The sequence below is a fragment of the Magnolia sinica genome, chromosome 12 (genome assembly GCF_029962835.1).
Source record: "Magnolia sinica isolate HGM2019 chromosome 12, MsV1, whole genome shotgun sequence".
NCBI classification, from domain to species: Eukaryota; Viridiplantae; Streptophyta; class Magnoliopsida; order Magnoliales; family Magnoliaceae; genus Magnolia; species Magnolia sinica.
Window position 1 is genome coordinate 791,983 of NC_080584.1, and position 15,694 is coordinate 807,676.

A 15,694-nucleotide genomic window follows, 5' to 3' on the forward strand; every position below is an offset into this window, starting at 1 on the left:
ATACACATGCCAACCGAGTAGCACCTCCGCGACGTACCGTAGCTCGATTCGTTCCTTAAAAGGGCTGCCAACGGGCCGGGCCAGGTGTGCGTCTCGTTCCCGATTTTGAACTATTTGGGCCAGGCTTTCGGGCCGGATATAACCAAAATTCTGATCTTTTGACGACTCTTATTCCTTTGAGGGTAAAAACGTAAAACCGACGATATTCCTTGAAATTACCAAAATACCCCGTCCATCTCCTTTAAAGGGCAGCCCAAAAGCCAGGAAAAACCGGACCAAAACAGCTCATCAGATTTCAGAACTACGCCCTCTCTCTTCCGTATTCTTCTTTCCTTCGTTTTCTTTCCCTCAAAGCAGATCTACAAAGAGAAACCCTAGAATTTCCCCAAACCCTTTCAAAAATCCATTTTTTCTCTTCAATTCCATGGCAGATATCGGATATTTCCGGCGAAACTGACATACTTCCGGTCAAATCGGCCGATTCCCGGCGAGAATTTCACCTCGTCTCGATCTTTCCGTCCGTTTGCTCTGCTTATACGCATGAGCTGTTCCGTCAATCTAGGGTTTTCTTCTGCGAATTCGAACCATTTCATCACGTGCCTTTTGATCTTCGTCCTTCATTATTCCCCTCAATTGCCTCCTTCCCTTTTTAATTTCGAGAAGATCTCAACGGTAAGGATCGCGACACGACGTCAGCATGGAGTCTCGGAATGGAATTGATCGTCAGTTGAAGAGAGGTGCGGAAATTCTCTATTTTTATAATTTTGATTTTTGATTTTTTATGGTAATCGGTTCGGATGGTTTTCTCCGCTTGAAAATGGTTATTCCTCAATTTTCTTTTTAAATTTTAATCTTATGGCTTTTTTTTTTTTTTTTTTTTTTTTTTTAAATGTTTTTTTAAGGCGTTTTTTTTCCTTATCGTGCGCACCTTTTATAATGTGTGGTGTATATTTTGTGGAATGTTCGAGAACATGGTGGTGGAGGCAATTAATTGATATGCATGTATGGATGCATGCACATCTCAACATATGCATGCATGAATGTGCATGCATGCATGCGCTGAAATTCTCTGTTGAAAATTGGAAATATATAAGTTAGAGATTCTCATAGTTGCATGTTCACGCACGCAAGTACGTATATACATACTCCTACCTCTAGCAAATGTAGATACGTATTTGCATATACTAGAGAAACTGGTCTGGAAACTAGACTTTGATCGGGACCTTGGTGAGCCAGGCTCCGAGTTTACTGAGTCAGACTCATCATTTTCTGAGTCAGACTCGTTACTGAGTCCGACTCGTTATTGATTGAGTCAGAATTGGCTTCATACATTTCTGAGTCTTGACTCAGACACAGTGATGACTCGACCTTGGACATGGCCAGGCTACTCTGGGTGCCATCGGGATTGGTTTCCTTATGGCCAGTAAAAGGCTGGGATTACCCTAATTAGGGCTGTCATTGGGTACCTGGACCTACAGGTACCTGAGGACCCGACCCGAGTTTATGAGATGGTGTTCACATTTTGGACCTGGTTAAAAATTGGGCATTGTTGAGATGGGGTTGCATCAATATCCTGGACCCTGGCCCGGACCCTGACAATGGCCCATACCCACTTAGAATTGGATAGGGTCAGATCCAGGCGGGTCTCTCTGTGTGTGTGTGTGTAACCATTGTAATGTGTCGGACATCCACACCATCAATGAGATGCAACCTTCCATGGTGGGCCATGGGCCTAAAAATCAGGCCAATCCATGATTTAAGTGGGCCACACCATAGACAACAGTTGAGAGTGGATGCTCATCCATTGAAACCTTCTTGATTGTTTATAGGGCCCATGGAGACGTGGTTCAGATGTCTAACCCATCCGTTGTGTGTGTCCCACTTGAGATGAGGGGTCACACCAAATTTCAGGCCATTCCAAAACTCAGGTGTTCTCCACCAAGTGCTTTTAGATGTTTTATTCATGATTTTACATGGTTTCAAATTGTGTGGCCTACCTAAGTTTCAGATATGGCTGATTTTTGAGACATCCCATAACATAGAGGGGACCCACCAAATGCACGGTGTGGGTGTCCAATGTGCATCACGGTGGATCTCACAGAGCTTGATCTCATGGGAAGTTCTCACAAGGTTGACCTCAACCTAGCTCAAATCTACCTTTCTGCCAGGCCTAACATTTGTTGCTCAGCTTGATTGGTTGAACGTAGATGTAACTTAATCAAGAAAAACGGATTGGTTTGAGCTTTGAGTAAAATAATGTCCATGGCCAATTCACCTCAGGTTTCAGAGAAGTCTGCCCTCGCAGTCAGACCAAGTCAAGTTTTGGAACCTTTTAATACTGTTTACTTTAACATCAAGAAGTTTTTGCCTTACATAATGACAGTTTATCTATATGAAGCTAACGTGAATAAACAGATGCATTCATGCTTGTCTGTGGAGAGTGTGATTGTGAACATATATTTTATATATTTGCAACTAAGACATGTCACATATAACAGCTTTAGACAGGGTAACACTGGCAAAGTTGATACTGTTAGACTTTTATAAATTTTAAGTGATAATGTAAAAATGGATATATATTCTGCAGCATTATTAAACTCCTAGCAGTGATCGTAACAAAGTGTCGATGTCAAGTGGTCAGCTGGTCACATGGGTTAAAAAAAAGTCATCTGATATGACTTGGTGTCATTTGAGTCGTATCGGTTTCAGTCTGAAATGAAACAAGTCACGAAACTGAAACAGAACTGAAATGAACCGATACGGGGTGAGTCATACTGGTTTAGGTCCCTTTGTGAGTCAAAAGACAGACCCTCTTTTTAAACCTTGGTCTGGTCATGAAACTTCTGTCAAGCTACTATGAAAATTCTTGTTTAGAATGTTGATCAAGGTAGGGCATTTCCCATAACCAATCTGCAGCAATTTGTAGACCTGGTCATGGTGGGAACTGACCAAGGAGTAGGCTTTTAGATAGGAATGATTGGAAAATCAAGATTTGTAGCTGGTACCTATAGTACTCCGAGGAAATTTGAACTCTTAGAGTTATCATTCATGTGTATATTAGTACTTAACTGATCTGCAACAATAATAGAAATATGGTACTCTTAGAGGAAATTTGAAATTTTCTTCTTCTTAAGATTTTAGCTGGAAAGCCAAATTTATTGGAAATTTGAACTCTTAGAGTTACCATTCATGTATATATTTCCTTATGAATGTGTGAAATCAGTTCCGAATGCATTTGTGATGGCGTGTATTGCAAAAGGCATGCATCCATGTCTAAGGGTTTGAACAACTGAATGCTGACTTTAATTGCATTTTGTAGCTTCTTGCTATTCAGAAGTTGAGAGAAAACCCCTCTCTCCTTCTGTCATTGTCATTGGTGGTGGCTTTGCTGGCATTGCAGCTGCTCGTGCTCTTCATGATGCGTCTTTTCAGGTAACTCAATTTCCTTTTCTAGAACTGTATCATTCACCTCTAAGTTACTTTGGTGCTTGTCTGTATATGATGCCCTTCTATTATCTTGTTGTTCATATCATTGCGTCATCTGATATGATGTGTCACTTTTAGGTTGTTCTGTTAGAGTCTCGGGATAGACTTGGTGGCCGAGTGTACACTGATTATTCATTTGGTTTTCCCGTTGACATGGGTGCATCATGGTATGCTTCTTGTTATTGTTCTTTGACTTTCTCCTCTGTTACATTAGCCTTTTACATTAACTTTGCTCCACTACCCTTTTATGGTAAAATGCAAGGCTACTCAACAACATATTTTAATGTGTTGTATTCATCAACTATGCTTCAGGTTGCATGGGGTCTGTAAGGAGAATCCTTTGGCACCATTGATTGGCAGACTGGGACTTCCGCTCTACCGTACTAGTGGTGATAACTCTGTGTTGTATGACCACGATTTGGAAAGGTAATTTGAATATCCGCTGCTCTTAGGGTGCTCTGTTTTCTTCTTTTTAACTTAATGCTCCATGATTTTTGTTGAGTTTTGTGCGAGCACAATCTACTGGCTTTTCCTTTGGAAACTATACTAAGCTTTCTTTGCTTATTTCTACATTATAATTTTCGGTAAATGATATCTACATTCTATTTTTCCCTGACAGATCATGCACCAGTTTTTTCTACTATCGGTATCAAAATGGTACCAAAGTACTGGATATGGAATGTAGAAAGAAAGGTTGTAATATAAAAAAAGAGAGGGGGTAATTTATATAAAAAAAAAATAGAGGGTGTAGATATTGCTTCCCTATTTTTATTTTTTATTTTAGAGGAAGAAGAAGAAGAAGAAGAAAACTTGAGCTACTCATTTTAATATTAGTACTTAACAATATGGATTTGTCAGCATGTAGAGTTTTTCTGGGGTCACTATCGCTATCTGGACATTTACCCAACTGTTCATGCTTAAGTGATGGGGATGGCAAGGAACATATATAAAAATGTGAAGAAATTGAGAAAATACTTATTATAGCTTTTCTTTTGGCATTGCTTCTTTTCCAGTTATGCACTATTTGATACGGATGGGCACCAAGTCCCTCAAGAACTGGTCACAAAGGTTGGCCAGGCATTTGAGAGTATTTTGCAAGAGGTATGTTTTTCTTGTCTTGCCTTTGAGCGGTATTCGAGAGTGTACCATGGATACTACATTTTCTAAATTGCTTTTGTTGATAATTTTGCTAAACTGGTTGCAAACTGATGATTCCAGACAGAGAAGGTAAGGCAGGAAAATAGTGAAGACATGTCTATACTTCAGGCCATCTCTATTGTTCTGGAGAGGCGTCCAGATTTAAGGTTCTGTAGAAACTATACCTTCATTCCTTGGCCTATGGTGGTTGCTGGTTTTTCAAAGCATTGAAGATTCTGTATTTTGATAAAAATGGGTTTTGTTTGCAGGCAAGAAGGACTTGCTCACAAGGTACTCCAATGGTACTTGTGTAGAATGGAGGGCTGGTTTGCTGCAGATGCGGATACCATCTCACTGAAATGCTGGGATCAGGTATGTCATTCCTATTTATCAAAATCTTTTTATCTGAGAACAAAAAGCTCATTTTATTGGGGGGAAAATCTCAATGCAATTTTATTTTATTTTTTGTCTCTTCTTGATTTTGGGAATTTCAAACACGAAGTGTGGAATGATCCCATTTGACTAGTTTGTGTGGCAGTTTGTTCCAAATGAGTTGTATTGGTGATAAGGAAGATCTAATCCTGGATCTGGACTGTCCATCTGATCAGACACGCTCTTTATTGGTCATCTGGCAAAAACATTACCAATCAGATGATCCTTACTGGCTTCAAAGGTGTATGGTTCATATAAGTTATTACAAAATATGGTCAATCACCTAAATAGATTGTCTGCCTGTTGGATACTGCCATGCATTGCTTCTCTTCATCTTAACCATTCGATCACCATTCTGTATAACAGATTGTTATAAAAGGGCCGTGGGTTGGATGGTTAGGATCATCCAGCTGGTTTGGTTGCTGCAAGGTTGCCAATGATGGTGGTTGGAGTGTATTGATGGTCTATATTAGTACTTTGCACTTTGTGTCTAGTACAACTCATTTCCACCGTAATGATGGGCGAACTAGTTGCATAGGTGGATGGATGGTCTATAGTTCTATGTTCCTATTTATCTAGCTGAGGTTTTCTTGCATCTACTGTATTTTGCCTAATTTTGGTTTAAATTTTATGATTATGTGTGCGTGTTGTACACACTGATGATGTATCTATCACTCAATTGTAGCGGACGTTCCATTAGATGGTTTGATGCTGATAAATATTTCATTGTCCTGGGTGATATGGGTTATAATAGCTTGTAAGAATGATGCATCCTGCCATTAAATTAATCCTTCAATGTAAAAAATGCAGGAAGAACTGCTCTCCGGTGGTCATGGGCTAATGGTCCGGGGTTATCTCCCTGTTATAAATACTCTGGCCAAAGGGCTCGACATCCGTCTCAGTCATAGGTATGGATTTTTGTTAATCTATCATCACAGCCTTATGGTGCGGGGTATGTCTTGTATGTGACATGCATGAGTACTCTCTTATCTGGATTATGGCCTTCAGGGTGACAAAGATTGTCCGCCGTTATAATGGAGTCAAAATCACGGTCGAAAATGGGAAGACATTCACAGCGGATGCAGCTGTGGTTGCAGTCCCACTCGGGGTTCTGAAGTCCAACTCTATAAAGTTTGAGCCCAGACTTCCAGAGTGGAAGGAAGCTGCGATTGCGGACCTTGGTGTTGGAACCGAGAACAAGATCGCGCTGCACTTCGACAAGGTCTTCTGGCCCAATGTCGAGTTCCTGGGAGTAGTTTCACCCACTTCTTATGGATGCAGCTATTTCCTGAACCTTCACAAGGCGACTGGCCACCCAGTCCTAGTTTACATGCCTGCTGGGCGTCTTGCCCATGACATCGGGAAGATGTCTGATGAAGCTGCTGCTAATTTTGCCTTTCTGCAACTCAAGCGGATTCTCCCTGATGCCTGTGAACCAGTACGTTGCTTTCTCCTTTCTGGCACTCTCATCTGGCCTGGTACAATTTCAGAACTGTCCATATTAGTTTTTGTGATAGTTTGATGCAGTTCCACCACGCCTTTATGCATTTTTTTTAATCTTTGCATCATCTCTATAAAACACAATACGCTTGTTTCTATAGATGCTATCAATCCAATCTTTTGCCAATTTCTGTTGATCATAGACTGTTATTGTATATTTTCGTCTGTACCATTTTTCTGTAAGCTACTAAAAGGAGAAATTTGAAGTATCTCATGATTGAGATACTTGGGTCATGGCCCATCCATGTGGATCAGATCATATCAATGGTCTTAATAGCTGTGCCGTGGTTCTCCCTTGTGCAACCATCCTGGAAAACTCGCTAGTTTAGACTTGGTGGTAACCACAGCTTTCTCTTTCTTTGCAGATTCAGCATCTCGTCTCCCATTGGGGATCGGATGTGAATTCGCTCGGCTCCTACAGCTATGATTCCGTCGGAAAGCCTCACAATCTGTACGAGAGGCTACGTATCCCTGTAGACAATCTCTTCTTTGCAGGTGAGGCGACGAGCATGAGCTACCCAGGAACTGTGCACGGTGCCTTCTCGACTGGTCTGATGGCTGCTGAGGACTGCAGGATGCGCGTGTTGGAACGGTATGGTGAGCTGGATCTGTTCCATCCGGTCATGGGTGATGACTCTACATCCGTGTCCGTCCCCCTTCTCATCTCGCGCATGTAATTCTCCTCCCTGATCAGGTCCCTATGTTAAACACGGGTATAGCTTACACATTCTTCCACAACACCTAGTGTCCCTTAAAAAAAAAGATCATAGGAAAATCTCTGTTTTCCTTGGATTTTTTTTGTAGGCATTTGGTACGTGTATTCTCTTCCTCTGTCTGACATAGCTTATGACTGTGGACACAAGGGTAGAAGACTTCAATTTCTAGTTTGTGTTTGTGCATCAAGGGGCAGGGATTGTTGTTGCCCCAGCATTACAAAACACTCCTCATGTGAGTTTTAGTTATTATCATTGCCTGGAAATATCATTTTGAAGGCAGTGATGCTTAGATGATAAATTTTCAATAGCGTCATTAGCATCAGGACAGTTGATCATGTGGACTTCAATCAAGCTTTATTATACAAAAATAATAGTTATGGGATCTTAATATTTGTGATGTTTTTTATTTTCTGTGTTTGCTTCTAACAGCATGATTTTATTATCTCTGGCATCTGTGGTGCGGCCAACCCATTTGAGAGCATTAGCCATTTCCTCCTCTCTAATTAAGAAAGGTGACCTTGGGTTGATGTTCGAGCTTAAGCTGGCAAGCAACTGTGCGTTTGAGCATTGTGGGACCCACATGTGATACATGAATGGAAAATGAACAGTGCTTATGGTGTGCCAGCCACCTCTACGTTCACAGTGCATCCCAAGAATAATCCTTATCCCGAATTCAGGGGGGGACACACCACAGGGAGCAATGATGTACAATCACACACCCAAAACCACTGATATTTCGTGTGTTTTCAAGTGGCTTGCAGTTTGGTTTGCCCCTTAATTGTGGTGGTTTGCACCTGATGAATTGTCTGATGGCATATACAAAACTTGGTAGCGACCATATGCCATCTCCTACGGTAGCCATCCTCTCTCCCCACTGTCCTCCATTTTTGCCTTTGGTGGGACACCCCACCTTACTTGTCTGGGGCGCACCACCATATATGATATGCATGGGTGGTGAGGATTCCATATAAACATCATGATGGGACCCTCACATGGTCTCTTAACAGAATCATGAAAGTTGGCTTACTAAGTATTTAAAACATGCGCACTGGGCATCTATTCCCCTGGATGTACTAGGCAAAGAAGTACTACTTCACCTTTGCTCTAAATGCCAACGCTTCTCACTTAGACCGCCATTTACATAGAGTCCCAAGTTTAAGCAACTGTCCAATACATAGGAGGAAAGGTCTTATATAAACCATATTTCAATGCCACTTTCCAATTTTATTTATTATTATTATTATTATTATTATTATTATTTTAATAACACACACACACTCACGCCTTAGAGGGATTTCACCACCTATGGGTACTCGAACCCTTGACCAGTTGTTGAAACTCGTAACAGTCTACCACCGGAGCAAGAGCTAGGACCTAACTCCACTTTTGATTCACACTAAAAAAAAAATAAACCGATTCACACTATAAAAAAAAAAAAAAGAAAAGAGAAAAAAGAAGAAGAGGTTTTCAAAACAAAAGTTATCTTTAGAAATGTTGAAAACTAATTTAAATCATGGCATGTGACCTTAACCTTCCAACCAGTAACGTCCTTTTAATGGACGGGAGGAGAGAGTAGAAAATTAGCTTTCCGTTCCCTCCACCTTGAGCTAACTAGAAGGGCTCATTTCGATGCGCTTTCTCAAGGGGGGTTTCAAGCCTGCTTTTTTTGGTCTACTTAGATTGGTTTTTGCCGTGAAGTGAGGGATGACACAAGGTTTACAAAAGTGCACGATGCGCTTGGATCAAAATGGTGTTTAGGCCTCAAATGCCCGCTCTAATGGGGCATCTAAATGACCCTTAACTAGTGGTTGAAATAACATCGTAGATGCGGGAAAGGGAACACTCCAACCACGCCAGGGTGGCGTCCTTATACTCTCCTATTAAGCCTAGCTGGTATTATAAAACGAATGGTGGGAAATAATCCATGGGATTACTCCATAGGCGAGTGTTCCATCAATGAATGATAACATCAATAATCCAATGCTCCAAAACGTTAGTAGTTAGATTGAACCTTGTGGTAGGTCTAGATGCTTGCTTCAGGAAATTAGGGTACTCTTCTGAGGTGACAATATGCCAAATGAGGAAAATTCCATGGGCCAAGATATGCTATGAGAACCTTGGGTTCGACCCGACTAGGCTTAGGCTGAAAATTGCTGGACTCCCATTTATCACTCCATTGTTCATATGGTCATTGATCAAGTGGGTCACATGTACAAAGAAATAGACACTTAAAAGTAATGGGCTACATTCAAGATGCGGGGATTGCCTGATCACGAATCATAATGGCATATTTCTAGGATATGAACATTTTTAACACACACCCCACATATCCACGCACCCACCCCTGCACTCAGGCGTTAGGGGGATTTCACCACTTATGGGAACTCGAACCCAAGACCTCATGTTGAAACTCCTAAGAGCCTACTATTAAAGCAAGGACTCGAACCCCATTATACCCTATGGCATATTTGAGCGATTGTGCTAGTAAACTGTTACATTCACGGCTTAGCAACAGTCAGTCAAGTGGGAAATATGAGGGTGAACCAGAAAAGTTTGGTAAAGCTATATTCAAGCAATTAGGTAGACTTGGGTCCTTTCTCATGCTTTGTTAGTAGGGTCACAGGAGCTAGGAGGTCATGAATTTGGGTACCCATTGTGGTGAAATACCACCGTTGTGTGAGTGAGTGTTTTACAAAAAAACAAAAGAGGCTAGGTAGGCTCCGTGGTAAAAGGAATAGTCACGGGCAGGTCAAGCCAAATGCTGCACATTTATGGCATGGGTGCGAAAGAAATGGATGATTAAGAGACACACTGACAGGTGGTCCACATTTGTACTAGTGTACCCCATCTATATGCGAGGAACAGCCACCAATTTTTAGTAGATCGCGGCATCCATACGCCACTGAATAGGTACAAATAAATGGATGGTTACGAGAAACCGACAGGTGGTCCACATTTGATGTGCTAGTGCAGTTCATTCATATGCGAGGACCAGCCACCGGTTCTAAGATCGTGGCATCTGTAGCACAGGGCCCACGTAATGAACATAACTTAGATTGTGACACAATTCAGGCTGGTCTAACGGTCAGGTGGGCAAAAACTCAAAATCTTATAAAATAATAATTAAGGTCCTGTTTAGTTGCCACTTAAAAATGGGTTCATCTCATTTAATTAACAATAATTATATATTAAAGATTTTGACACATGGTCTCTATTATATATATATATATATATATATATATATATATAGAGAGAGAGAGAGAGAGAGAGAGAGAGAGAGAGAGAGAGAGAGAGAGAGAGAGAGAGAGAGAGAGAGAGAGAGAGAGAGAGAGAGCTCTATTATATATATATATATAGAGAGAGAGAGAGAGAGAGAGCTCTATTATATATATATATATATATATAGAGAGAGAGAGAGAGAGAGAGAGAGAGAGAGAGAGAGAGAGAGAGAGAGAGAGAGTCATGCTCCCCTGCGCACCTACGCACGTGCGCACGTTTGCACACGTGTCATGGGTGTCTAATTTGAATGGTCCATGTGATGCGGAATCCCATGAAACACCCTATGACAAATTTTCACCCTGATCTAAAGTTCTGGTGGGCCATAGCAAAGAGAAATGAAAATCAAGGGAGGAAACTGTTTTCATTTTTCATGGCCCATCAAAGTTTTTGATCGAAGTAAAACTTGGCCCCGGGAGGTTTCACGAGGTGCTGCTTCACATTAACGGTTCAGATTTCAGATCCACATCACGTATGATGGGTTCTCAAAAAAGTTCGTATGTAGTACGTACGAACTGGTTCGCAGGTGAGATAGAGGAACGCTCAGATATGCACAATTACGTGCGAACCTTCCTATCAACTATCAGATCCGGCAAACAGTTTGGATGAAGTTGCTCTTAGCGCGAGCTTAAAAGAGCGAGTTTCATTCTCTCCCACGCCTCTTCACCCTCTCCAAAAGAAGTGGCGGAATCCTTTTCATATGAAATTCTTCCGTTGAGATGCTAGGTGGGTCCTACCAAGATGTTAATAATAAATTCACACTGTCAATACATTTTTAAAAATAATTTTATGGTATGAACCCAAAACTGAGATTGATCAAAATCTCAAGTGGGCCACACAGTGTTGATTGAACTCTCACCATTAAAAACTTCCTGGGGCTACCAAATTTTTAGATCAAGCTGATATGTGCTTTTTTTCCATCATCCAGGTCTTTATGACCTAATCTATAGGTTGGATGTCAAATAAATATCATGGTTGGCCCAAAAAAATATTTAACGGTGAGAATCATTATCACCGTTGCTTCCTTTGGTGTGGTCCATATGAGATTTGGATCTGCCTCAATTTTAAGATAATGCCCTGAAATGATAAGGAAAAATGGATGGACGGGGTCGATTTCTCAAAAAATTATGGTGGGCCCCACTTAGGTTTCAGCACGTAAAAGGCTTTCATAGGAAATTCGCACTTGAAAAAATTGTGCTGCCAATTTTCTGCGAAAGCCTTTCACATTACGTTGGAAACCTAAGTAGGACCCACTGTGATGTTTTTAAGAAATCCAATCCGTCCATCCATTTTATGAGATCATTTTAGGACATGCATACAAAAATGAGCCGAATCCAATACTCAAGTGGGCCAAAAACGTGAAGATTGAACTTACACAGTTGAAATATTCGTAAGTCACAGAAGTTTTGAATCAGGATAATATTTGTGTTTTCAGCTAATCTTAGTAGGAATGGCGTTATGAATGGTATATATGGCATGTAAATATCACTGTAGACCCCAAGGAGGTTTCAATGGTAGGAATTTACCTACCCCTTTTCCTTCGGTACAGCTCAATTGAGTACAGTATGCCGCTCACTTTTAGTCTTAAGTCCTAAAATGAGCTCAAAAAATGGATGAACGGGATAGATTTCTCAAAAACATCATGGTGGGCCCCACCTAGATTTATAGCGGACTTAACAAAGTGTGTGCATCATAAGAAGATGTGGATTGGATTCAGAGGTTGAGTAGCTGAGAGGGATTGGATACCAACAGAGGTTGAGTAGATGAATTGGATACTGACAGAGGTTGAGTAGATAGACTCGCTACTGAAGTGACATCACCAAGTTCCGTGGGCCCCACCATGATGTATATGTTGTATCCCCACCGTACATACATTTGGAGAGATCATTTTAGGATATGGTCCAAAGAATGAGGTAGATCCAAGGTCGGGGTAGACCCGACCATAGAAAACAGTGGTGAGAGTGACGCCCATCATTGAAACCTTCAAAAGGTCCACCATGGTTTTTATTTAAGATCAAATCTGTTCATGTGTTAACACATACATGAAAGAAGGGAAAACACAAATATTAGCTTGACGAAAACTTTTATGGCCCTAAGAACTTTTTAATGGTGGGCGTCACTCTCCCCACTATTTTCTGTGGTGGGATCCTCTAGATCTTTTGTAAGACTCGTGTCCTAGTTCGTACCGTTCCGTTGGCTTCCGCGGTCCTTCCGGTCAAATTTCGGCAACCTTTGCACCTTATCCGACGTTTGCGCGCGATCCTAAGCCAGGTCCCGTGCACCGACGTCGGCTCGATCCGAAACTTGTATCATAGCGATCGCGTCGTCGCCGCGGTTCCAACGCCGTGACTTACGCACCGAACCAATACTCAGGCTAGGAGATGTAGGCCAGCGTTTGTTTCGAAGAAACGCCGCGCATTGTTAATATCAAGGGAATCTCTACGATATGTCCAATCAATCAATCAATGTCAAGTACAAGTCAAGTCACACCTTACCCAAGTACAACAACCCATCCCTCTTTCTCCACAAAGTCAACTCTCTCTCTCTCTTCACCCATTCCTCTTTTCTAAAATTTCAACCCAACCCATACCTTTCCTTACATCACCCATCACCCATCACACCTCACCCATCCATATCACTCCCATCCTCTCATTTTCTCTCTCATTTCTCAAAATCTCCCAAGCAACTCAAGCATCCCATGTCCAAGCTTCCTCTCTCCCAAACCGCAAGTGTGGCCCACCCTCTCATCTCTCATCCATATCATCAATCTCCCATCAACCTCCATTAAAAGGGAAGCTAAGGAGCATTGGAGTCTAAGGGACTAAGAAGAAGGAAGATAAGGTGGGTGATTTACCATTGTTTTAAATTTTAGGGCCCACTTGTTGGTGGGACCCATTTGGATGTATGTGATTTAATCAAGAGGGCCCATATTGGCGGGGTTCCTCTATCTCACCGTATATCTCTGTCTATCTCTCTCTCTCTCTCTTTCTTTGTGATGGTGTGGATCCCACCAATATGTGTTATTTCTACCCGTCCATCTACATCAGACGGTGTGGCCCACCCTATTGCAGGTGATGATCCACACCATCCACTGTTTGGATGGGCCCAATACATCCTTCCTTCCATATGTTATATTTTATATAATATAGATATAATATATATAATATAATATGTATTATATATATATATATAATATATAAGATATATATTATATGTATACGTATATATGTTGGTGGGCCACGTCCACGTGGGACCCACCACAAAGATGTGTTTATAGAAGTCGTCCAACGTCCAGGGGACGTTGGACATTGGCAAACAGTGAAGTGTTAACTGACATGGGAGTGTACTACCAAGCTAGCCAAAGAGAAGGGAGAGGTGGGCCACTCATGCAGGCCCCACCTTGATGTTTTTATGCAATCCAAGCCGTCCATCCCCTTCCACAGATCATTTAAGGCATTGAGCCGAAAAATGATCTCAATCTGAACTTATGGTGGGCCATAGCATAGCGAACAAGTTCTCTACCATTGATATACACCCTGACGTTGCTGTACGTCAAAAACCCATTCAATATTGGTCTTGATAGGCTGTATCGAGCCATAGGGACCCATGGCTGGAGTGGATCTTGCTGATGCGGGCCCCACCTGTGAAAAATCATGGGAAAACAAATTTTTCAAAAAAAAATATCAAGCAAGCAGGCGCTAAAGCTGCTGCTGCTACAGACGTAGGCAGCGCCTGCGCTTGACGGACGAGCGGGCGGGCTGGTCATCACGGCCCCCGCTGTGGGCCTCACCTTGATGCGTTTCAACAATCAACACCGTGCATTTGATGGGTCCCCTCGGACCCTGTGACCACCCCAAAGATCAACTGTATACGGAACTCCGGTGGGCTACACCATTTAAAATCATGTAAAGACATGCTTAAACATACAAAGTTAGTTGGTGGGGCCTACCTGAAATTTGGATGCATTTGAAACTTAGTCTGAACGGTCAGCCAAGTGGGACATGCATAATGGGCGGGCTGGATCTGTGGACCACATCACGGTGGGCCCCAGGTTTGGGTGGCCTCATCAGCCGTTTGAATGACAAATGGACATTGTCGTGGGCCCTGGTCCACGTGACCTTGCAAACAGATCGGGTGACGGATAAATATCACGGTGGGCCCCTGCCCCGATCCACGTGACCTTAAAAATAGGTTGGGTGGTGAATAAATATTACAGTGGGCCCTCCCCAAGGTCCACGTGACCTTATGAATAGATTGGATTGCAAATAAATATTACAATGGGCCCTACCCAAGGTCCCCGTGGCCTTATAATCAGTTGGGTGGAAAATAAACCTTAGGTTGGGTCCTGGGTTGGGTGGAAAATAAACATTATGGTAGGCCCCACTTGGGACCCACTTAAGTATATATTGTGATCCACACCCTCCATTATGTGGGTCCTACCATGATGCATATGTTTCATCCAACCATCCAATCATTTTGGAAAATATTTTAAGGCCGTGTGATAAGGCCCATCTTAGTGTGTTTGTGGGTGGTCTGTTGAGGCCCACCTTGATGTATTGGTGGTCCTTGTTGAGGCCCACTTTGATTGTATAGGGCCCATATTATGAGGCCCATTGTGATGTATGTAAAGCCCATGTGACTAGGCCCATGTTGATGCTTTTGTGGCCCGTCATTGAGGCCCACCTTGATATGTATATACGAGACCCATGTATGAGGCCCATTTGATGTACTGGAGGCCCATGGGTTAAGGCCCAATAGGACGTACATAAGGCCCAATGTAGTGTAATTCCACCATGGTATATGTGTTGATATTGTAGTGGGCTACGCCTTGGGATCAATGATGGTTTGACGTCTACATTGAATGGATAATGTTGGTTAAATGTCCGCATTATAACTCTCCCTAAGGCCCACGGATAGGCCCTTATTTGAGGTAAGTAGGCTGTCTAGGCCCATCTCCGTTATACACAGAGCCCATCTCTTTATATATGTTTAGTATAGGTCCATGATTCATGATCATTCGCATCATATGTATGCCTGATGTGAGGAGTGACCGATCATAGCATATGCCTTCGGGCGGACTGTTTATGAGCTCCCTGATAGGCGGAGTTACCCCATATAAGTGCATAGTACACGCAGGACTGTTGCAT

The 15,694-nt window shown here is 42.2% G+C and overlaps 1 protein-coding gene across 1 annotated transcript; it reads left to right on the forward strand.

Annotated features, from left to right (window-relative positions):
- The first annotated feature begins 260 nt into the window (after nucleotides 1–260).
- Nucleotides 261–7,659, forward strand: LOC131220731 (polyamine oxidase 2-like). The gene is made up of 10 exons (XM_058215545.1): nucleotides 261–737; nucleotides 3,320–3,432; nucleotides 3,565–3,653; nucleotides 3,799–3,912; nucleotides 4,500–4,587; nucleotides 4,705–4,790; nucleotides 4,893–4,995; nucleotides 5,866–5,963; nucleotides 6,064–6,493; nucleotides 6,921–7,659. The coding sequence occupies exons 1-10, from the start codon at nucleotides 698–700 to the stop codon at nucleotides 7,230–7,232; spliced, it is 1,473 nt and encodes a 490-aa protein (XP_058071528.1). The 5' UTR covers nucleotides 261–697; the 3' UTR covers nucleotides 7,233–7,659.
- Nucleotides 7,660–15,694: the final 8,035 nt, after the last annotated feature.